The following is a 24893-nucleotide window of genomic DNA, read 5'->3' as shown; positions in this document are numbered from 1 at the left end:
GAAATTGCTCATGACTAAATTTACTTGGAATTACCTGCCCAAAGAGCAGAAACCTACATTAGTAATTTCCAGGCTTTTGAAGTTTGAGCAACAAGGGATAATGCCTCTGGACAGGAAATTTAATTTGGCAGTTCCTTTTTAAAAAGTGAACATGTCAGTGGAAATCCACGAGTGCCCATTGAAGAGGACTGCTGCAGAGGCTGGCGCCGGCTTCCTTGGCTCATCAGCCATTGAGCATCATTACCTGCCATCAGTAGAGCCTGTAGAAGCAGCAGCGGGCATTCCATTTTCCTCCCACTCTTTGGGCAATGAGTAGTTCCATCGAATCCCATCCGTTGAGAGTGACGCCAATGGTGAACTTTATCATAATGCTCTCTTAATGCCTGGAAAAAAAGAAAGCCGTTACTGGGGGAGGAAAAGTGTTCATTGGACCACTAGGCTTCCAACCCCAAACCTGTAACAGGTCTGGGGATGTTTGAGATCTTCTAGGGTTGGGAGAAAGTGCTGGCAGTTGGGAGGTGAGTGGCTTTTAGAAAGGAGACAGAAAAATGAGATTGGAGAATTTAGAAATAAGCATGAGCACATTTATGAGAATGGGGAATCATCTGTCCACCAAAGCAAATGGGAATTGTACATAAGAAGGGGAAAATAGATGGGTATAGTGGGAATGGGTTTAATTTTTATACTAGAAGACAAATGTAAATATCTTTTTTAAAGGTGAAAATAAGCATAGTTATTTTTTATCCGCTTGCACGTTTTACCAACCACATAAAAATGTTCGCAGATAATAGGCATTATTCTTGCTGACCCAAACATGTTTTATAGGTACTCAGGTTTTTTGTTCTTATTTTCATCAATTTCTCTTATTTTCTCCTGGCAGCTTTCCATAAATGAGCATTATAAATGTGATACTTCTCTATTTTAGAAAAATATCTTATAAATGACAGGCAGCCTGGGTCCTGGTCCTTGTTTTATTATTTATTAATTCTACACTTGAAAATATGAACATAGGTAAAAACACTGTCCTAAAGGAACTGCTCCAGGAGAGCTAAAATATTTTAACAAGTCATCAGGATAAAGATAACATGCAATACCCACAGGGATTAGGAATGGCTTCCATGATACAGTGTTGTGCTTGAGCTTTAGTGTCCGATCAGGAACTCAGCGTCTAGTAGATAAGGACCTGCATCAGAGGAGTTAAGGTTTACATTAGCCAGTTTGAGTACTTGAGCATAGTCAAATCGTTTATCCTTACACTTTAATGAAATTAAAGTGTTTTTAAAGCACTAATCAATTAAGATGTTGAAGACTTTTTTAACAAACGGCTTTAAAAATAGGAAATACCCACTTTCAGTGGAATCAAATAAGTTGAATGGGATTGACTTTCCCTCTTAATAATAGGAAGAGAATATGTAATGGTTAAATCTTCAGTATTTCAGAGAAATATTTTAAAGAAAAATGAACATTTTTATAAGGATTGAAAAGACTAATAGAACAATATGTAGGCATGCAAACTTTCAGCTTAAATATAGCAGACGTGGAGCATCGCATTTATTTTTCATAAACCAGGTCATAGCATTGTGGAATATTCAATATGAGGAAGGAGGGGCCTCAGCAGACTACAAAAACACTAACAGTCAGGATATGCTCCAAAAGCCGTGTGTGGACACATTCTCGCACTCTTAGTTGTGAAAAATCAGCTCGGCATGATACTAGACTGCTGCAAGCAAAGGCTAGAAGTCCAGTGAATTTCTCAATTCAAAATAGCAGTTGTGGTTATCGGGTGTTTTCTTCATTTGTGGGGTAAGAAAATCTTTTAAGTGATAAAAGGGTGCTTGTCCTCTGAAGTCTGAGTAAGTCCCTGGAGACGGCGGGGAATGGTAATATTTACCACACAGACTGCAGGGCTTCTCTGAGGTTTCTTCAGTGCAGTCTACACCAGCATGGTGTCCCTGTGAGTGACCTCAGAGTGCCGTGTCTTCCGATGTTGCCTCTGCACAACCGCTGACTAGCCTTTATCTTGTTTACAGCTGTGTCTTCACCATCATCTTTTACAATGAAAACAAATACTCTGAGCACATCGGTGCCGAACTCCTATTACCCAGGTAACAGATTTTTCCATTGTTTCATCTCTTCCTGACCCCTGAGCATCAGCATCAATCCGTGCTCACGTTGCTGTCCATGAGGCTTTAGGAGTTTAACATGTTTGATGTGTTGTACCCTGATGCTTTCTATGGGAAAATTGGGGGCCTTTCATCAATCATTTACTGTTCTTTCTCTTTTTACTTTCTCTGCATTGACCTGCTTATGATGTATGACAGACCCATTTGTGCCAACTGCAATTTTAGGTGAGAACATTTCCCTTTATCACAGTTTATTGCAGGAGTAATTTAGAAAGTCAGTGGCCTCTCTAGGAGATTGGAGTTTTAATTCTGTATGATGCAGTGATTGTAAGCAGGACACGGGGGTGGTGGGTGGCCTGGGGGGCAGGGGAGTACGTAGATAATAAAAAGACTTTTCTCCAAACAGTTTCCATTCATAAGAAGAGTTTGCTGCATGTATGTTGGCAATGATACCAAAAGGTTCAAATGGACAATCCCAGCTCCAGTATTCCTCCTTTCTATGTTCGGAATTTAAAGTTAGCTCTGATCCAGGGAAAAACACAGCATGTCATCACTCAGCTGTGTACTTCTAAGAGCTGAATTCTGTCCAATGTGACAGTCGTAAAAGTGAAAATAGTTTCTTATTATTTTCACTTATTGCTAAGCGCTAAAAACTTCAATTCCAAAAATAGCATTTTTCTAATTATGCCAAATCTTATACAGAAAAACAATCATAATAGAGTTTTGGCCCCCTACCCCTCCCTGGAGCCACTCAGGGCAGCCCTAGCATTCCAAAGTGTCTGTCACACAGTGGAATTTCAAAGGAGCTGATGTTCTCAACAGCAAAATGACAAGATGGCCCTTTATAATCACGTGGTTTACTATGTGTCAGATGTCACTAGAAATGAAATAAAATGTTAGCTCAGTGGGGCAGAATGCATTAAAAGTATGAAATGGTCCCAGCGGGGAGTTAAAGAAAAAAAATCCCGTTCGTCCAGTGTAAGAAGGGTGAGGAGAAATGGCATTACCTGGCTATGATGAGCAAAGAGGCATGAGCTGCTCTTGCATTTGAGATGCATAAGTAACCCAAGTGTGTCCCAGCTGCCTTCCTTTCTTGCTACTAACCTTACCGAAAAGGAGCACAGCAAGACTTCAAGGTGTATGACAGTCCATCAGAGCGAGAGTTCCATCCTCGGCTATGCCGTTTCTGCTTCCTAATTCTCTTCAGAAGGGTTTATATCTTTGCAGCATAATTTTTCCCCCTGTGCTTCTCTTTTCTCTGAGTTGTTACAATTTTTGTATAGAGGGTGATTTTTCCTCCTTATAGTGCTTTCTGGGCTTAAGCAAGTTTGTTGCCTGAGGAAAAAAGTGAACTCAGAAGTTTAAGAATGGACATATACCAGAATTTTGAATTTGCATCATTATGAAGGGTAACAAACAAAGCTCACTAAGCCCTCTCCATTTAATACCAACTATAAGGGAAAGAAGGCGGCATTTTTATTCTTTTCATAAGCGAGGGGCACGGGCTAATCTCAGGCACCCGACAATGCAATCTCCATGCAGATGACATTTGCAGAATCTTTCAATAGGCAAAGATTTGCGACTTCTTTGTGTGCTGTGGCATTCATTCCACAGTTTCTCTAGTAGATGTTCTGACCTCGGGGGAGCTGTGAGTGGGGAGGGCTAAGATGTGCATTGTCAGAGGGAAGAAAATGTTCAGATTTCGCAGCAGGATTTAAGATAAGCTTATTAAACAAATATCATTTTTTAAAGTCACTACTTTGTTATTATGAACACTAATAGCATCTTTTAAAGTTTGTTAGGCTTTACCGAGAGGGAATCAATTGAACAGACAATTCAAATAGCAAAAATGATGCACATTGTGAAAAATAAGTCAGCCAGATCAACAAATAACTGTTATCATGTCTAGCTTATATATGAACCAGTGCAACAAATGGTAGTGCTTGGGGACTATTCTTGCCACATTGCTGTAAATATGAATCTATATATTGTATAGTAAGGATTAGTGAGGTTGTCACTTAAAGCCATGGGAAGAAGATAAGCTGTACCTTACTCTGGCACTTTTTGGCAGTAGTACTATTACAATTCACAATAAGACAAAAAGAAGTGTTCTGTTGTGACTCAGAGCTCAGCACTTAAATCCTCTAGCACCTGCCTCCACCTTTTGCTCTCATGTGCTGAGGTGCCCAGCCCTAATGGATGGAGCTTTAGGATGCCTTTCCATCATTTTCTTGCAAAAAAAAGTTAGATAGATAAATAGATTGATCGATAGATAGAACCTCCCCCACCTCAAAAACATAGCACTCATTTCAATTCTAGATTTTTCAGTTGGGTTGTTAAAAATTCAAACTAGTTTATTAAAAAATACAGGTAGAATTAGTCCTCAATTCTTAGAGAACCATCAGGACGGTTAGCGAGAAGCTTTACTTCTGATTTCCTCTTAGGCATAATTCTTAAGTAAAAAAATTGTTGGTGGGTACTTTTAACAAATATAAGAAAATTAAAGTGATATTTTATCAGTAGTAATTTTTTAAGAAGTCAGAGGAAACTGAATAATCACTAATTTTGGTGAAATCAAGAATTTCTAATGGTGTGGGTGACCCAATTTCATAACACACATTGCAAGATACACCTCCTATTCCCTCTTCGCTATCTATGTACTAGATAACGGATGCAGCCTTTTCTTTGATGGCCTGGCTGGTGTTTAAATGCTTTAGGACGCATCCACACTGGTGATGAGGCCAGATGTCCTAATGCAGCAGGGGTGATGCATACAGTGGTGACAGTGGTTGCAGCTCTGTGGAGTTGCAACTTCCAAGAGTGCCTGGCCCTGGGATCAGAGTGCTGCGAGGTTGCAGGGATCCGCATGCCAGGCCCCAGTGATCCATTTAAGGGAAGTGTAGAAGTGAGTGCACAGTGGAGGGCCCTTAATTATGTTCCTCCCCAAAGCTACAAAACTGAGAGAATGAGAGAGGCACAGGGGAAACTAATTAATATTCCATTTATTCTGGTATAAAGAGCAGAACTTCCACTGGAGTAGCTGCAGCCTGGTGGGTTCAGGACTTCAGCAGGGATCTGCATCCCACTTTAGGAGCCTGGCAGGTGCCAGCAGGCAAAGCCGACGTGAGAATTTCCCAGTTTATTTGTGACTATTCTAAGAACATGGGAACATATGAATTGCTAAATTTCAAAGCAAATCCAAATGAAGAAAATCATAAAATCCACTTACCACCCTTTTTTATTTTGTCTCTGTGTCTTTAGCCACGTTGTAGTGATCCAGGTGCCATTTCAGCAACAGCAACATAGCGACACACTGTGTGCCACCTTCATGCCATGCATCCCCAAGTGCTTTGCAATGCGGATGGAAGGGAGGTTTCAAAACCAGGCCCAGCAAACCAAACGCCTTTGAAGGAAATTAATGCCCTTTGGAGCTGAGTTTCTCAGTTTTAGAAACAAAAACAAAAAAACCCCATAGCTGAATTCCCTGTTGATAAACAATCTGGTAATTTTTATTAAAAAATTGAACATATCCTTTCTTATATGTTTTAATTCTTTGTACCTGAAATTAATTTTGATTTCATAGTCTCATTTTAAGTGACTTCAGCATTATAGTTTGATGAGACACCTCCTCAATCATAAAATGGCTAGAGATTCAGCATTATAATGAGTTAACGTGGAAAATGGGGAACTCTAAATCTAATAGCACTTTCCTGCATAAGACATTTTTAATAGCTACAATTTCTTCAGTTTGTTAATCTAATTTACTAGTAGTCTTCCATTAAAATATAGCCTCTTTAGGCTTATTTGACCAAATTTTAACATTAATTCTATAGTACAATTTGGTTGACTTGTTCAAGGAATTTAAATGAGAAAATGTGTCGAATACAAATAAGACTTCTTTTAGTCGTGACTTGGTTCATGGGGAATGAAAAGCAATTATGATACTATTTTAACCTCCTTTTGGTATTGAGTGCTTAAATTCAACACCTCCATCCTGACGTGAAGGGAGAATTGAGGCTTGGCCCCCTGACCACCTGTGACTAGAAAACTTAACTGTAAAATGAAAGCACCAAATAGCAACAGCCTGGAGTTATTCACACAGTACTATTGCTTATGCCCTGTTTCCTTTTTTTCCTCTTTTCTCCTTATATGTATCTTCTTAAAAGTGCCAATAAATGGTAAGTCCCCCATTCGCCCCATGGAAAAGGTGTGGAGGGAATGGGGGTATGTGTCTTCTCTGTAGGTTCTGACAAAGCCAGTCAGTTGTGCTGTATGTTGGCCTGCATGTTAGCTCTCGTAGAACATTCCATGTGTGGTGTGTGGGTCGACAGCACGTTGTCAAGCTTTCTGATCCTGCAGCATGCACCGTGACTCATCAAACCAACTTCCCTTTTCTTTTTCCACTTTGCTTAGATTTCATGTATCAAGTCCACATTTTCATTGCTAGCTTTATAAACCAAATCATTTTGTGCACTTTTATTTTGCTCACAAAACATTTGTACAGAGTTTATTTACTTCATCATACAAACTAGTCAACTAATCTTTGGAAGAATGCAAGGCTGGTTTTGCACCAGGCCTTGATGAAGTTTCAGACTGAAACTTCTAACAAACTTTAGCACCCAAAGGCTAAAGGGTTCTTATCAACTAGCTTTGTGAAAGCAATATATCGTTTGGACTGCTTTGTAAAAACAAAGATTTCTGCCTCATTCCTATCAGTGTTGCCAATCCCATTTAAATTTCTAAGCATTTAACTTTTCCTTTTTGCGGAGCCATCGTAGGGATTACTGCAGCCATAGGTTGAGGGATGTCAGCGGCAGCTTCCTAGCGTTCTCAGTGACCCTGCCATAGCCCACTGGTTCTCCCTCACTTTCCCTGTGCCTTCTATTCCTAGACGAGACCCATACGATGGCCAGTGACACCAGCAGCTTGGTGCAGTCCCACACTTACAAGAAGCGCGAGCCAGCCGACGTGCCCTACCAGACGGGGCAGCTTCACCCCGCCATCCGGGTGGCGGACCTGCTCCAACACATCACGCAGATGAAGTGTGCTGAGGGCTACGGCTTCAAGGAAGAGTACGAGGTGAGCACGAGCTCCTCACCAGGGCTCCTTCTCAGCCTTCTGGGGCCTGATGCCAGCTACTGTCCTCCCAACTCATCTGGCCAGCCAGTGAGACCCCATAAGGGCTGCCAGAAAGGGACCAGGCCTTTCATCCAGAGTGTATTTCCGTCTGCCTGTGAGACTTGTTACCAGGAAGCTAACATATGTTAAATGGAAAAAGGGGCACCACTTCACCTTTTCCCTTATTCTACATAAATATGCAGTGAACATAGAGGCCTGCCTGGCTCACTGCCCCAGTGATTCCTGATCGCCTTTCTTAGATTTTCCTATAATTAAGTATGATGTTAAATCCTAATAGTTTTGTAGTGGTTACCACAGGAAGAAACTGTCCACCTAAAGCAATTATAGAACAACTAGTGATATCATGTGGTGGAGATTAGACAACAGTAAAGGGACTGGTTAGTCTCATGGCTGTTATTGTCCTGCCAGCCCAGAGAGTGTGTCCCTGGCCTGGGATCTAGTGCGGACAGCTTTCAGGGGATTTTCCAGGAGCAGTGATGTTCTCTCACCAAATATAAGATGTAGGGCTCACTCCCTTCACAGCCTCTGACCTTAGCTAATTCTCTTGAAAAGTCATTCAAGAACTGAAGAGAATTAATTGATTTGGAGAAGTCTGATACAAAGAAGCACACCATCACCTGAGAGTGAGTGTGTGTGTGTGTGAATGTGTGTATGAGCGGGGGAAGGTGGGGAGATGGATTTCTCTTTTTACCTTATTAAAATTAGTTCACAGTCATTGGTGAAGATAAGATAGTGTGCATACAGCAAAAATAAGACTATATGGATGTGTGTTTTTTAAAATCTTAGAATGTGTTTCTGGTCCTGTATCTACCTAACTAGCTCACAGTTGGGAAACATCTTGTCTGGAATTAGAGCAGTTGTAAAATCAGTTCCTACCACCTCCATATCCTACAAGTTTCAAACTCTGCTTCTTTCTCCTCTCAGGGGCACACTCATATACTCTGTGAATGCTCCAGAAGCTGCCTTGTCTTGGGTTAGCTCCATTTCCAAGCTCACTCACCAAAGATTCGTTAGAGCAGGCAGAGCATGCCACTGCTATGCTTCCTTGAAGACTAGGTCTTTGGTCCAGTACAGACAAACAGACACACTTTGCTCTGCTGAATGTGCATCCTTGTATGTTGCCAGTGACCTTAGTTCAGAAGACTGCAAAGCCAAGGAAACTAACTCAAACCAGACCCCAAGGGTTTAAGTCCAGAAAATATTTTCAGATGAAGTGTTTTTTTTTAGCAACCCTGAAATTCTTAGATTTACCTTTAGCAATTTAACTTATAATTCAGTGAAACTGACTGCCTTTGCATATTTCCTCATGCACTTTTAAAGGCTAGCTTAGGAATTAATAGGATTAAGAGTAAGACTTCCAAAAGCATTAATATCTTATGAAAGACAAAATTAGGTTATTGGGAAAATATAAGCCTAATGAATAGAGATGATGTCTTAGTTCTATCCAATCTTCTGAATGCAGATATTGCACAAATGTTTGTTAAAGATGTTAATGTCAAAGAGATTAGTTATAGGCTCAAATAACAGTTTATAAAATAGCCCAAGTCCAATTTTTCACAGACTATTTTAAAATACCTACCTCGGGGCTTTTATAACACACTTGAACATATGCAAAAATTATTTCCCATTCAGATCTCCTGAAGAAATATGATTTATAAGTGCAAACTGAAATGGTTTATACTCTTTTCAAGCACATTATAATTGATGATTATAAGAGTTGTTATACTCTGAAGTAAAACGTTGTATTAATTAATTGTTGTTGATGGTGCCATCGAGTCGATTCCGACTCCTAGTGACCCTGTGTCCAGCAGAGTGAAACCCTGCCCGGCCTTTCTGTGCCATCCTCTCACCTTCCAGAGCTGGATCAGATAATGCTCCACTGCTCTTCATAGGATTTTCGTTTTTTCGGATGTCGGTGGCCAGGTCCTTCTTCCTAGTCTGTCTTAGTCTGGAAGCTCCGCTGAAACTTGTCCACCACGGGTGACCTGCTGGTATTTGAAATACCAGTGGCATAGCTTTCAGCATCACAGCAACACAGGCACCATGGTATGACAACTTACAGACAGATGGTGTGGTTCCCTGACAGGAAATGAACCCAGGCCATGGTGGTGAGACCACCAATTCTTAACCACTAGACCACCAGGTTTAATTAATTACATTTCAAAAAACTCTTTTTCTCATTCTAGCTAGTCAGTGGATCAGAGAGGATTGCTTAAAAGTAAAAAGATGTGGGGGCCGGCCCGGTGGCATAGTGGTTAAGTTCACACACTCCACTTTGGTGGCCTGGGGTTTGCAAGTTCAAATCCCAGGCACAGACCTAGCACCGCTTGTCAAGCCACCCTGTGGCAGAGTCCCACGTAAAATAGAGGAAGGTTGGCACAGGTGTTAGCTCAGGGCCAGTCATCTTCCTCTCATACACACACAAAGTAATAAGATGTGTATCAAGTCATTACATTGTACACCTTAAATTTACATAATGTTATATATCAATTATAGCTCAATAAAGCTGGGGGAAAGAAGTAAATACTTTTACACACCAAAACCAGTATCTGTTTTTAAAAAAAAAATGGAAGGGGAAAACATGATACACTGGAGAGTAAAGCAGGAACAAATAGGAATGTGCTACTGAGAGAACCATGAAATGGAGAATTCTGTTAGGAGTAATCGTGGCACTCAGTAACTTTCAGATTATTAAGCACTCCCTCCTGCTACCCTCCTGGGGGGATGCTGATGTTGGCAGGAGGACCGTGGTGGGAGAGAGTAGCGGGACGTGAGGAGGGATGGGGTTCACGAAGAACCTATGTAGTGGCTCCAGGGTGAAGGGGACGCCAGTTGGAAGTGTCTCCCCTAAAGCCTGACGCCTGGCCCTCGCCATCCTTGCCTGCCGTGTCACAGCATCACATGCCACATCTTTTCTAGAGGCACAGCCAAGTTCATGAGAACTAGCAGGGCCGTGAAAGGTCCCAGGCTGCAGTTTCTCTAACGCCAGGGAATTTTTATTCTAGTGCGAATCTAGAAAATCCTTAAGCAGTTATTTTTTAGAGTTCTATAGAACTCTACCCAAATGTACGTCTTTGACTCATACTGTTAAATATGCGTCTTCCCTTTAACCCACATTGAAAGTCAGGAATGTTGTGGCTGCCTGGTGTCATGTGAATCTCACAGATCAGACACTGAGACACAGGCTCTGGTGCCAGACTGCTTGTGTTCCAAGTCAGCTCTGCTTCTCATCAGCTGTGTGACCTCTGGCAAGCTCTAACCTTTCTGGGCCTCAGTTTCCTCATCTGTAAAATGGAATAACTATCGACCTCATAAGATTATTGTGAGGATTAACTCATTTAATGCATCATAAGTGCTAGAATTATAGCCAGCATTCAGTTGAAGTGTTGGCTAGTAAAAGAAAAATACTAACTTATAGTAAGATCCAGGAGAAGAAGTTCACACCGTGTTCTTTCTAGGGAAACTGTGTCATATTGTGGTTTTAATACATCTCTGTTGTCTCTCATGTCCAGCACTCTGAGGAGAGAGGGAGCCAGTCGCTTTATGGAAAGGGCTCTGTATGTTTTTGCTTCACTCCAGGACTACCCTGTAATCCCTTTACCCTGTGTCATATCGTCAGAAGTTCTCCTTAAAAAGTAACTTAAATAAGTAGGTAGGTTTGATTCTGTGGAAAAAAGAGTTTGAGAACTGGGAAAATCAGTATTTTAAAATATATGCTGTCACCTTTTATTGCTAAAATAGTCTTTCCATATCTAAGTTAGGAAAGTCCTAAGGAATGCTGTGACTGCAGGTCACAGAATACTCTTAAAAAAATAGTTCTACTGGCATCTTTGCCTGGGTAGGATTTGGGGGTAAGTTTAACCTGACAAGTTGCACTCATTAGTTCAGCAGAGAGTACTAAGCAGATGCTGTGAATCTGACACTGCTAGGTGCTGGGGACGCAGAGGGGACCTGCACACCCTGCCCTCAGGAAGCTCACTCTGCAGGAGGAAGCTGCCCTGTAGCAGCTGCAGCACGTCCATCCAGCTAAACCCCACAAGAGAGATTTGCAGTGTTACTTTGAAGGCCATAGGGGGTTCCTGAGCCAGCCCGGGAAGCAGGACTGGGCAGGGGTGAGTCTTCCCTTGCAGGATGAGTGGGCATTGGCCAGGAGAAGGTGAAGAGGGCAGCATGCCAGGTAGACACAAAGCAAGAGAGCAAGGTGCACTGGGAAACAGAATCTTGGGCAGGGCTGGTGGGCGAGGGTAGTCAGGGCTCCCATCACACAGGGACCCATGTGTCTCACTGAGAAGCTTGGACGTCATTCTGGAAGCTGTGGGAGGAGAAGACAGACTCAGATAACGTGAGTCTCATTCCCATACTTGGATGGAGATCTATTTAGTATGATCAGCTTAATGTTTTAAGCATTGTTTGTAAGAGACACATAGGAATGGCTTGAAAGATAATCCACACCCAAAAAAGGGAACAGAAGGGACTGGCCCAGTGGCGTAGTGGTTAAGTTTGCGTGCTCTGCTTCAGTGGCCCAGGGTTTGCAGGTTCGGATCCTGGGTGTGGACCTACACACTACTCCTCAAGCCATGCTGTGGTGGTGTCCCACATACAAAATAGAGGAAGATTGGCACAGATATTAGCTCAGGGCCAATCTTCCTCACACACACACACAGAAAAAGTGAAGGGGAGAGGATAAGTTTGCTGAAAAAATGTAATATGAACTACATTGCTCCATCTCCATTCCAAAATTGCTGTGGAATGCTTGGCTTCCACACTTGGTGAAGCAATGAATTACTTCAATCCTGAAGTGTCTCTGGGGATAAAATGTCAAGAAAGTCTCCAGCAGCTTCTGTCACTCAGCATAATCATCCAATCAGTCTTTCTGGTTTTCCTCCATCCATGTGTATTGGGGAAAACCAGCCGTCTAGATTGTAAAATAATTTTGAAATAGTGACTTCCTCTCTGTTGACACTGCTTCAACCAACTCGTCTTCATCTTTTCCAAGACAAAAATGTCTGAAAGTTGGCCTGCAGGCTGGAGGGATTCATTCCTGCCCAAGCAGCTGCCATAAGTGTGTCCAAACCAGAGAAAAAGAGCAGTGCAAGTTTCATATTTGATTTTGGTCTAACAAGATCGTCACGTGGCATATCTCACCAGGGAAATGCAATAATGTGATTCAAAAGAAACTCAGACCTGAATCACAGTGAAAAAGTAAACATACTGAATTGAGCAGAAGATGGCGTGTTGTCAGCGGGAAGGGGTTCAGGATCTCAGGAGAAAGGCAAGTGCAAAGGGCAAGTTTGTTTACGTGGCTGTGAAAGAGGAGCTGGTCTGTTTCCAAACAAGCCAAGAGCAGGCTGTGCCAACCTTTTAGGGAAAATCCGTGGGTTTACCAAGAATGGAGAAAGGAGAGAGCTGCACTCAAGGGAGCAGTGTAGGCCTGAGCGATCTTGCCCTGCAGATGCCCGGGCATTTATCACCTGAGTGGAAGAGGGAGGTGTGCCAGTATTCTACCTGCCCTGAACCCACGGGCCCCGTCCTGACCTGGGTGTCCTGGGCACGTTACTCCTCCTCGCTCCAGCAGCCTTAGAGCTGTGAACTGCTCCATCCTGCCACAGGGAGCCAGAAGAGATGGAGGCGGCCGCCTCACTGGTGACCCTGTGGGGTTGGAGAGTGAATTTCTCCCCCTCTGTCATCCCCAGAAGGCTTCTTTAGTCCTCAATTTTCGAACTGATCCTAAGTCTCTTTGGAGAAAGATATTAACCTTAAATAGGAAAACAGTCATGTAATTCTGAAAGAATATGGTTTGCTGTCATTGTAAAATTAAGATCAAGGACGAACAAGCAATTTAAAACTACTGCCGGATACAGCGTCCTGAAAAACACAGACAGAACTGTTCATTAACTAATAAACAACATCGCTTTGGGGCTCAAAACTTTATTTTCCAGGGGCCGACCCATGGCTGAGTGGTCAAATTCACGCCCCGCCCCCCGCTTTGGCGGCCCAGGGTTTCACTGGTTCCGATCCTGGGCACGGACATGGCACCGCTCGTCAGGCCACGCTGAGCCGGCATTCCACATGCCACAACTAGAAGGACTCACAACTAAAATATGCAACTATGTACTGGGGGGATTGGGGGAGAAAAAGCAGGAAAAAAAAAGAAGATTGGCAACAGTTGTTAGCTCAGGTGCCAATCTTTAAAAACAAAATTGTTTTCCAGTTACTAGAGCTGACACTTACATACCCTAAGTAACTCTTTGCAGCCTGCTCTTGAGAAAAATATGCATGTGTGTAGATATGTATCTACATAGACTTAGAAAAGCATCCTCCTTACCCCACCTGCTGTTCTCCTGTGTATTTCTCCGGGGCGCAAACACTGGGGATTGAGTTTATAATGGAACATGGAGTTTGGTTTTTTTAGCTCAATTTAAATAGGCATTAAAGACATTATGCCAAAATCTTCAGGCTTAGGTACAACCTGTGCATTCTTCTGAGGAACCTGGGTTTTCTGTAAACATGTCTAGCTCCTTGAATCTCCATGTAAATCTTTTTAAAAATGTATGGATTGCCTATCTTCCCTGCTCATCCTTCCCTCTGTTTTCTAAGTAAAATAGCTTATTTTGTTAAATGCAAGCACAATATTACATTTGATGCCTTTGTCTCTGTTTGACAAAGTTGTGGCAAATTAAGCAGGAATTTTCATTAAAATGTCTCTCTTGCCCTCCAAACCTGTTTTCTGTTTACTTGCTGTCCACCACAGGGAAGCCAGTGGAACCTAAAAGAAAACCACTCCCTGAAAAGCACCTCCTCCCTGCGGAGGATGTGAGTATAATTCCCTGGTCAGATGCCCTGAGAAGGGGCAGACGCTTAGCTGGGAAGACAGGCCCTGCTCCTCAGAGGGGCCGCAGCAGAGCTGGAGAGGAGAGCACGTGGCTGCCTCATGCCTCGTCTCCTGGGAGAGGCTCCTCGGCCAAGGGAGAACTGCACGTGCTTCTAGAGAAGTTCTAACAACAGTGCACAGCAGGCCTTTGCTGGGTTTGACAACAGAGGTGGGGCAGGTGGAGTAAGAGGCACTTGGTGTTACTTGGCTGATAGAACCTTTGCCTGACACAGCTGGTTCCATGCTTCTGAGCAGTCCAGGGTGCAGGTGCCCCCTTCCCCTCACCTCCAGTCCACACACTTTTCAGATGTGCGGTTCAGGTCCCATTTCATATTCTGAGGCACCAGCTGAGTCAATCGGTTGCTACAATCAGTGCAGGTTATTTTCTGTCCCACAGGATACAAAACAAACAACAAAACCATTGAAAGCTAAGGATGAGGAGTTGGGGGAGCATTGGCAAGCACTGTAAATGCGTTGAGAATTACAACAGCTGTGCCTCCAAATGCTGTAGCGGCCAAGTGAGTTTTGATATGTTTTTCCTTTAATCATTATGGTAATACTGGGCCAGGTCCACAAGAAAATGACAAAGCTGCTCTCTCAAATTTTGAGGTTGCCTCAAGATATTTGGGGCAAGTCAAGCACAGGTATTTATGGATACTGTCTTAGGAGAAAAAGTCTCTGCAGATTTTTAAATAGTGCAGTAGAGTTGATTTTACAGTGAATACTTGGTTTATTTTTTCTAAACTACGAGTACAGAACTACCTGTTTTATTTGTTGCATGCTCCATTTTGTTATGCTTGCTTTCAGGACCCTTTATGTGTTGGCTGATTTTTTAATCCAGTTTCCTTTTCCCCATGCCCCTGATAATATCAAGCACGAGCTCAAACTTCAGAAACTTGCATTAAACATTGTTATTTTCTATGGCCCTCCCTCCTCCCTCTTATGGTAGTTCATGGTGGTGAACATTGACCAATTTGTTTGAAGCACCTGTGGCCAACTGTCTGGTTTCCATTTTGAAGCTCGTTATTAGCATTTTCTTTTCTATGCTGCAAGAAGTTAAGTACTTTTCCCACTTGTTAACATGCTTTTAGTGTCAGATACCATTAGTCACAGGACCCAGCCCAGAAAGGACTGTAAAGGCCCCTGTGTCCTAGCACTTGCTGACCTCAGGTGTATCTGGTGTCAGTTGGATAGTGTCACCACCCACTAACTTGGTCTAGCTAGCTTCAGCACAGTTGTCATTCTCCAGCCCCCTCCCTCACCTCCACATCAGAGGTCACAAGTCCCAGCGACTTTCCCTCCCCACGGTTACCATTTCCATCCCTTCCTCTCCAGTCCCACTGCCTGGCCCTGGTCTCTTGCCTCAACTGTTGTGAGAGTGCCCTAATTTAACTCTTGACATTTAATCTCCCTCCTTCAAGTCTATCCTCCACTCTGCAGCCAGTTTTCTTTGTAAAACATAGATATTACTCTATCTTGCTCCAGTATCTGCTATAGAGTCTATAAAAAATAAGAAACTCCTTACCATGGCATCTCAGGCCTCCATGACATGACCTTTGCCTGCATTTCAGGCGTTAATTTTACCTGCAGTGGCTTTCCACTGTGTGCCTTATGGTCCAGCTCTTCTGAATCACTCACCATCCCTCACGCTCTGAGCATCTTCATGTCTCAGGGCTGTGCTTCATGTTGTGGCCTCTGCCTAGAGGGACTTCCAGCTTCTTCTTCACTTGCTAAATCCCTTCAGAACCAACACAGATGTTACCTCCTCCTGAAGCTTTCCTTGATCTCCTGATCAGAAACAACCGTTCTCTCCACAGTCTCATAGCTCTGGGTTTCAAAACGTGGAAGGCAACATGTAACACATTAATTGACAACACAGTGGGCAATGCATTAATTGATAATACAGTGGGCAGTATGTTAATTGATAATACAATGGGCAGTATATTAACTGATAGGATAGTAGGTTATATATTAGCTGATTTATTTAATAGATATTTGACAAGCACTACTAAATATGAGTTACTTTATAAATTAGTTTATATTAATTTCTCTGTATTTAAATGCTTACAGCCCTAGAAGAGAAATGAAAATAAACATGGCTAGAAGTATTATGAAATACATGTTCAGAATGGTGCAAATCATCATACAGGATTGAGTGGGTTAGCATTACCCAGTCATAAAAAGCTGTGCTGACCAATTTGAACCTCACCAATACCATTTAAAAATGGTAAGAATAGATGTGGTTCTGTCTAATCATTTTACTTGTCAAATGCCAACCGTATGTTTAAAAATTTTAGGATAAATACTTTTAATCCATATTTGCTTTAAATTTGTTTTTTAACCCCAATATAGCAATAGTGTGAATTATTTAGATGAGACTTAGAGTACATTTCATAACATGATTATTCTAAGAGAGAAAATGTCACCATACAGAGTTTCAAAGCTTGTAGAAGTAATTTGTGCTATCATGGACAAATGTCAGTGGGGAGCAAGGCTTTGAAGAGTAGACTTTTCATAAGGTCTTGCTTGGCTCTTAGAATTTTGGTGATAATGTTGATGGTACCTACCTTTGTCTAACACCTAATGTGTCAGCACTGCACAAAGATACACATACACAGAGATATTTCTAACCACAGGGCTATTACGTTATTGTCATATCCACTTCACAAATGAAGAAATAACTCAGAATTCAGGTAACTTGCCCAAGGACATCGCACTATGGAGTGGTAGAGTTTATTCCCTAATCTGTTGACCCTAAACTCCATGTTCTTTCCATTACACCATATCCCTTCCTCATGCAACATCACAGAGATTAACCTTGTGTTTTATTGATTTGACTTGTGATTTCATAGCAAGAGTGTTATTTTTCCTCTGTGCAGTTTTGTTTGCTTGAAGTGTTCTGTCCCTTGGCAGAGGACCCATCCAGCCCTGGGGACCCCGTTGAAGCACCAACTCTAGTGTGTTTCAACATCTCCGCGGCAGCAGTTGCTGACCATTAACCTCGCTGAGTGCCCCAGCTTTGAGAATGAGGTCACTCCAATATTGCTCCTCTCTTGCTCTAGTTTTTGATTGTTAAGAAATGCAGGGAAATCATTCTGCAGGTATCAGCCTGCCTGGCTCACTGGAAACCCACCAGGAGCAGTTGTAAGTTAAAATCAAGCTATAGCTCTCAAGAGCGTAGATTCCATATGCTGCCTCCCTGGACTGTTACTGCCAACCAACCCAGTAGAGGAAGGAAGGGAGGAGGGAGGGAGAAAATGCATGTGTAAACTTGAGTTGTGTGTGAAAGCCCAAGTTTTTGTAAAACATCCTCTCTGGAAGATGTTGAATCTTTTTTCAATGAGTTGGTACAACATGATGGTGACAACCTTGTTAACTGGATCTCTGACCTCCAGGAGGAACCAAGATAACACCTGTAAGCTTTGATTAAATGATACAAAAAAAAAAAACCAGCTGAAAAGTCAATTATTTTTCCCAAACAATAGTGCTGTATACTAGAAAGGACAATAGATTGGCAATCAGAAGACTTGAGTCCCAAGTCTTTGACCTGTCATGTCACTGAAGAGTCTCTGCTGAGACCCTAACCCTGGGCCTTTGAGAGAATCGCTCTAATTTCCTGAAGCAACTCCAACAGTTGTGAAGACCACGTGCTCACTAAACAGCTCTGATATTATTACTAGTGCCTTCACTTCAGCGATGCCAGACTTCCAGTTTGGTTGACATATTTCCATGGGTGAGATGTTTTCCATTGGACCACACTGACCAGCTGCCTGAGAGCCACAGCTTGGAGGTCACTGCTGGAGAGTGCCATCACTTAGGATCCACGGGCAGTTCTCTGGCTCTCTCTTGCCAGTTTTGAATTTATTCAGCGTTTCTGAATGAGGGCTTTCTATTCTGATGTGCCCTTCCTATCTTTTCCTCCTCTCTCTTCTCCCATGTCAACCTCTTCCACTCTCACCTCTAACCTCTAACCCCGCTCCATCTCCAAAGCACTGGGAACTCTGAGTTGAGAGGATATGCTAATGATATTATTCCATTTTTGTATCAAGCACTCACAATGTGTGAAATGTGTTTGTGATCATAGTTCCATTACATCTCTAATCCCCACTGTCCCAGTTTTTAAGGATCTTGAATAATAAGGAAATACATAGATTAAATGTTTTGAATTAATTTATTACACATTTTATATAGTATAAATTCACATTATTGTTACATGTGTTATTCAGACCAAAATAATATTGAATCAGAGCCCATAATCTTTTTGACCTGCTGTTTCATTGAAAAGAGAGAGAACATGCTGACTTTTCCAATTTCTTCTATTGCATCTTCTGAAATAAAATAAGTTCTATGTCCGTGATGGAATTCACCCATATTGTTTAGTATCCTAAAAATGTAAAAAACTTCTTCACGCCCTTTATCCTCTGTTGTTGCCCTTTAGGGACACATGGAAAACCTTTTATCTGTTTAGTGCAGGGAAATTATACAAGAGATACTGAATAATTATAATGTATTCAGTGTTAATTATAAATATACGGCGTATGTTTTATGTGTATTGTATTTATGTGCTTTAGGTGCTTATACATTTGAGGAGCTTGCCAGTTTTATGGCCAAAACATTTTATTTGGCTGATTACTAAGTGTATTTTAACCTTACTTCTTGAAACGTGAAGAGAATATACTATAAATCCAATGAACATAATTTATCTGCCTAAAAGACAATGCTTGATTTTATTTTTTCCCTGTTTTAATAATGAAAAACACTTGTAAGGATACAGAGTAACAAGATATGGTTTTAAAGGTTCTGAAGTCCCAATTTTATTGTTGTTTTCCTTTAAAAGCACCACATAGTTTTTGAAAGAAATTTGGAAATTTTAAGAATAGTGTAAAGAAAAAAAGACAAAAATTACCAATAAACCCACTATCCATCCAATATTTTAATGCATTAGAATCTTTATATAAAGAGTTTCATATCTTGTTTTCCCACTTAAAATATGTCACAGATGTTTCCTATGTCTTTTCTGTGAACATGGCTATGAATAGTTCTTTGGATTAACTACGTTATTTTCTATAGATAGATGTCAAGAGGTGAAGTTACTGGTTCAAAGTGCAAAAAATCCTTAAGCTTCTTTATACATAGTGACAGCCAACTTTGCAGAAAGGTTGTACCAGTGCACACTGGCCACCAGCGCTCTCCGTGAGAATGCTTACCTAACACACCTGCACCAAATGATCATTAGTCTTTTTTTTAATCTTTGCCAATTTGATGGGTGAAAAAAGAGTGTCATTTGAAACTCGACATGCCTTCATGTGTTTATTGACCATGGAAAACTCTTCTTTTATGAATTGTCCATATGCTTTGCCTCCTTTTTTGCTGGAGTGCTGATGTCTCTTGCTGACTTGCGTGAGCTCTCCCACGGCCTCCCTTGTTCTTTAGAAACATGTTTGCAATCCTTAGGCTTTGTGCTTCCGTGATTTTAGGATCACCTCATCTTTGGAAAATGTGGACGTTTTATATGGTCAACTTCTTAAAAAACTCTGTGTAATTTTAGAATTGCATGGGATCTATTTATAAGGCTTTGGAGAATGGAATTCTTAGCAATATTGGCTCACCCTATCCCTTAATGTGGTTTATGTCTCCATTTATTTGGATCTTCTTTTATATTTTTCAATAAAGTTTCAAAATGTTCTCCAGAGTCTTGTACATCTTTTAGTTATGTATACTTTTTTTGTTATGGCAACAGTATCTTTTAAAATTATATTTTCTTTTTATTTCAAGTATATAGAGTATGTGTATAAATGTATAGATCTATACATATGTGTGTGTATCTGTATATAGATACACACACATATATATTTTATTGCCTTTTGTATGTTGCTCTTTTGTCCAGAAACGTTTTTCAGCAGTCTTTATTTCAGTCATTTGTCTGTATATTATTCTGGAGTTTTCTATGGAGAAATCATGTCAACTCTCATTAATGACAGTTTTGATTTTTTTTAAGCCTCATTCATTTTACTTATTTTTTCTTGTTAATAAAGCTGACTAGAACCTCCAGTACAACCCTGAATAAAACTTAGATTGGCAAGCATCATTATCTTGGTCCTGATTTTCAGAGAAAAGGCCTTTAGTGATTAACAATTAGTTTCGATTAAATTAAGGATATTCCCTTCCATTCCTAGTTTATTAATATTATTTACCATGGATAGATATTAAATTTGATGAAAGGCTCTTTTAGCATTGATTGTTATACAAAATAATTATTTGATTTCTCTTTAATATGTTAGTGTAGTGAGTTAAGTAATGTAATTAACATTCTAATATTGAACCAACCCTTCATTCCTGGGATAAACCTAACTTGGTCATGATACATGTTAAACATTTCTGAAACCTGTTCACTAATGATTTTTGCTATGTTCATGACTGACTAGTCTCTTATTTATCCTTCTCATATTTATTTTCTCATTTTAGAATGAAAAGTATTTTGGCTTTTTAAAATCAATGAGATGGCATTTTGTATTCTTTCCATTCTCTCAAAAGAGTTCCTGAAAGATTCAGATTATCTTTAGAACTCGCCTGTGAAACTGGCTAGATCTGGCATTTTCCTCATGGCAAAATTTTTAATTACTATCTTTTTCAGTAATTATAGGACTATTCTGGATTTCTAGTTTTCCTCGGATTAATTTTATAGTTAATATTTTCACAGGAATTGGTATGTCTACTTTTTATGTAGCGGCATACATTTGTTAATATATTCTTATCTTTTTTATTTGTACTCATGTTCCTTTTTTTCTTTATTATCATTAATATTGTTTATTTGTGCCTTCTATCTTTCTTTTTTCTTGAATATTCTTGCCAGTAGTTCGTTGGTTTTATTAGTCTTTTCAAAGAAATAACTTTTGGTTTTGTTGATCTTTCACATTGCATTTTAAAAATTTCTTCTATTCCTGCTCTTCTACTTTCTTTGAGTTTATTCTGTTCTTATTCTTAAACAGAGTGCTAAACACATTAATTTTCCCCATCTTTCTTTTTTCTAATATAAGCATTTATTTAAAACTATTAATTTTTCCTCTGACAGTTAAGTACTTTATTATTGAATATTAAGTACCTTCAAATTTTCATTACAGTTTCCTTTTTGACCCCTGAGTTACTTAGAGCATGTGAGTACATGAGTGTGTGCATGGAAGTTTTTTGTTGTCTTTCTATGAATGATGTCTAACTTCATTGCATTATGATCAGAGGAAATTCATTGAAATTTATGGACACTTTTTAGAGCCTTACCATGGTTGATTTTCTTAAATATCTTATGTATTCTTAACAACAATGTTAAGTGCAGTGGTCTATATGTTCTTTAGATCAAGTTTTAGAATTTTTTTTTGCTCACATTTTCTAGCCTTTTGTCTGTTTAATCTACCAGGTACTGAAAGAGTTATGGTAAAAGAGGTCGTATATTTTGAAGCTGAGTTATTGGGTAAATACAAGTTTAGAACTGACATCTCTTCCAAGCAAATTGAACATTTCACCATTAGGCAGTGACACCATTGTCTTTAGTAATATTTTTACTTTACAATTTATTTTGTCTAATTTCAGTATGACTATGCCAGTTTCCTCCTCATTAGTATTTTCCTGGATGTATTTTCAACCTCTCTATTTTAATTATGAGTCTAGTAAATAGCATCTAGCTGTATTTTATTATTTCAGTCAAGTCTTATAGCTTTTACCTTTAAACTCTACTAATTGACTGCTTAGTGTCTTTTTAATTTGCTGTGATTACTGATGTTTTTGAGTTCATTCCCGTCACCTCATTTTGTGAGTTGTTTGTTCCACATTTTCTTATGCTCCTTCCCCCACCCTACCTTTTCCTGCCTACTTTTAATTAATTGAATTTTCATTTATCTCATTCTATTTTTCCCTCTACCAGTCTGGAAATGACATACTCTCTTTTCTTTTACTAATCACTCTGGAAATGTTAGCATGCATATTTAAAAATCTAGAATTAATTTAATTGCTTACACTTCTTCTCACAGACATCTTTCTTCCTCTCCAAATGTCTCAGGAGAAGGAGATTCCCTGATAACAGAGACCCCCTGGGATTTGCAGCAGCTACAAGGTAGCACTTCTTTAATTTATTCATTCATGCATTTAGCAGATGTTTACTGAGGACCATCAAAGCTAGGTCTAGGATTAAAAAAATCAATAAATCTTGGTTTCAGTCTTTAAGACCACCCCTTTGTCTCTTCCCCTACCAGAGTAAGTAGGAACCTACCAAAGAGTATATATCTTTCTTAATCCTAAAACCATGTTTTCAACCTGGTTGTGACATAGTTCCAATGGTTGCAGGGTCGCAGGCTTATAACAATGGTGGCCACACTTCCCTTGCAACATGGGCCTTTGCTACCCTTGGGTCTTGGTGACTAATGACAGTTGTCATGCTCGGCCGCCATCCTCCTGTTTTGAGAGATGCTCCTGCAGTAGCCAGTTGTTGCATTTTTCTCCTCTGATCACAGACTCCTTACCTCTATGTTTGCCTTCCAGTTTTGCTCCTCATCTGTCTACATAGGACATATGTGTAAAATGGAGTGAACGTACCTGTCCAATTTCCCTTTAGTACGCAGATCTCTCTAGTCTTGATCATTTGTATGAGCCCCCTGCCAGCCTGACTTTCCTCTATGAATCACAGTGGTTTTGAAAAATGAGATTATGTGTTCCACTCCCTCTGCTCAGTTACCTCTTCTTTCATGCTTCCCTGTGCTCGTCATTCATCTTCCTCTCTCTCTTGTCACTGCCCCGCAGCCTGGACTTCAGCCAGGCCTTCAGCCAGGCCCATACATCTCCCATCGCAGCTCCTATTCCTTCTTCTCTTCCTTCCACTCTTGAGCCTTTGGATCTTTGTCCAAAATTAGCTCTGATTTTTAAACAAGACCCTCCCAGTAGAAACATCTTCTCATTTGTCAGAGGTTGAGGGGAATCAACAGGTACAGTAGTAATAGTTGGTGTATATGGGTCTTTTATTAGTTGTATTTGCAATTCAAGGCTGCCTATACTTAGGCATTGTAGTGCAAGTCTGATGAGCACAAAGGAGGAGAAATTGGAACTGGATAAACAATTTAAAACTAATGGAAAAGTAATTACTGAAGAGCCCTGTATAGTTTGCCCATTTTCCTCTGCCCTTTGGAAAGTCCTCTGGCCATTAGTTCTGACTGTCAATGTGCAGTCCTGTAAAGTTTTCATTTCGGTCCCTCAGCCCTTCTACAGCAGAGTGGCAGCTGACCCGCTCCCAGTATGCTTTGAAACCATCGTCCCTGCATGGGAGCTTTGGGTGACAATGGTAAATGCAACTGGCTGGCGCTGCTCATTGTCATGCTGCTCCATGCATTGTTGGTGGGGGAGTAAATCTTTCAAGGAGTCTTCAGTAGTTTATGCTTTGTTTAGGATCTTGATGCCCAATCTCCTTGTCCAGCTTTTTGTTTGTACCTTGGCAGAGACCTCATTAATATTATTGACCTCTTAAGTATTTTAAGGAGCATTGGGTGGTTTCAGAACATGGAATTTGATCTATTTTGCACTAAATAAAAATTTTAAATTAACTTTTCCACTTCTAGCCATGATTACTGCATTGGTCAGATAACTTTAATTTAAAAAAAAATGCCAATCTTTGACATCAGTATTCTCATAAAATAAATAAATGATTCTTCATAATTGCTTTTCCAATGCTTTTCCCATGTGACTCTTTTCAATAGTTTTCCCTCCAAAATTGTTTGAGTAGTGGCTGTCAAGATTGTTGTGAACTGGCAATTATGTCCAACCAGTGTAATCAGTGCTTGAGCTGTGTTGGCATTGCTCTTGAAAGACCGTTTTTCAGTATGACATCCCTCTAAGCACTTGTTAAATAATTAGACCTCTAAACACATTTTCCACAAGGGCCCTCAGGAGTACGGTTAGACATTCAGAGCCTTAGGAACACAGTCTGTGCACCACTGTCAGTGCCAGAACACCTGGTGAAGGAAAGTTAGAAAACTTTCAGCAAGGGTAGATAAGAGTCACAGCTCGTTGTCCTCAGGAAACACTCCTGCAATGTCATTGTCAAGAGCTTGCATACATAATTAATCAAGGAAGAGCTCGTTGGGATTTTGATTGACATCAGGCACCATTCCAGCATCGCCTGTTGAAGGGTAACTAGCGGGGTCTCCCCTTAATTTATGGAACACATGTGATTATCCTTCAGCCCACTGTCATTGTAGACAGCGTCTTTCTACTGCAACTTGCAACTGGTAGGTGCTGTAAGAAAGTGACTGCATAAAAGTTAGTACTAGATTTTAAAATTGTGATTAAATGGGTCATAAAAATCAAAGCATCCTCTTTCAGAGATGTCCATTTGATTTATGAGGAGGCTAATAATGAACAAGTAAATACTTTAATGGTTCCAAGAGACTCTTGTGTTCAGACCTTTGCAGGAAAACAAATATAAGAGCAGGTAAGTAAAGGAATTGTTCTGCTGTTTAGGTAAGACATGAATGAGAGCAGGAAGTCTTAAAATCATAAGACATTTCAAAGGAGGCCCCTGTCACTTCTGTTCAGGCCCTTTATCATCCAGTTCTCTCTTTCAGTCAGCTTTGCTATGATGGTTACTAAGTACGAAACACATCCTTTTTTTTTTTTTTTTTTTTAAAAAAGGCATTTCCTGGCATCTTCCTGTGCTGCCTACACGAAGGCACACTTTGCTATGGTCGCCCCTTCCTGTGCACCTCTTGAAACCTCCAAGTCTT

The 24893-nt window shown here is 40.5% G+C and overlaps 1 protein-coding gene across 8 annotated transcripts in view; it reads left to right on the top strand.

Annotated features, from left to right (window-relative positions):
* Nucleotides 1-24893, top strand: part of PTPRM (protein tyrosine phosphatase receptor type M) — a 779977-nt gene that overhangs the window by 640102 nt on the left and 114982 nt on the right. For 4 of the 8 annotated variants that reach the window (XM_044773424.2, XM_070513578.1, XM_070513577.1 and 1 more), the window contains 3 exons: nucleotides 2031-2105; nucleotides 2322-2348; nucleotides 7015-7202. In XM_044773424.2, coding sequence (XP_044629359.2) covers nucleotides 2031-2105; nucleotides 2322-2348; nucleotides 7015-7202 — 290 coding nt within the window. The remainder of the gene's footprint in view (nucleotides 1-2030; nucleotides 2106-2321; nucleotides 2349-7014; nucleotides 7203-24893) is intronic. The other 4 variants (XM_044773425.2, XM_070513580.1, XM_070513579.1 and 1 more) reach the window with 1 other exon arrangement.

Source organism: Equus asinus, chromosome 7, assembly GCF_041296235.1.
Source record: "Equus asinus isolate D_3611 breed Donkey chromosome 7, EquAss-T2T_v2, whole genome shotgun sequence".
In the NCBI taxonomy this organism is placed as follows: domain Eukaryota; kingdom Metazoa; phylum Chordata; class Mammalia; order Perissodactyla; family Equidae; genus Equus; species Equus asinus.
The sequence above is the reverse complement of the archived record's forward strand: the minus strand, read 5'-3'. Positions and strand labels throughout refer to the sequence as shown.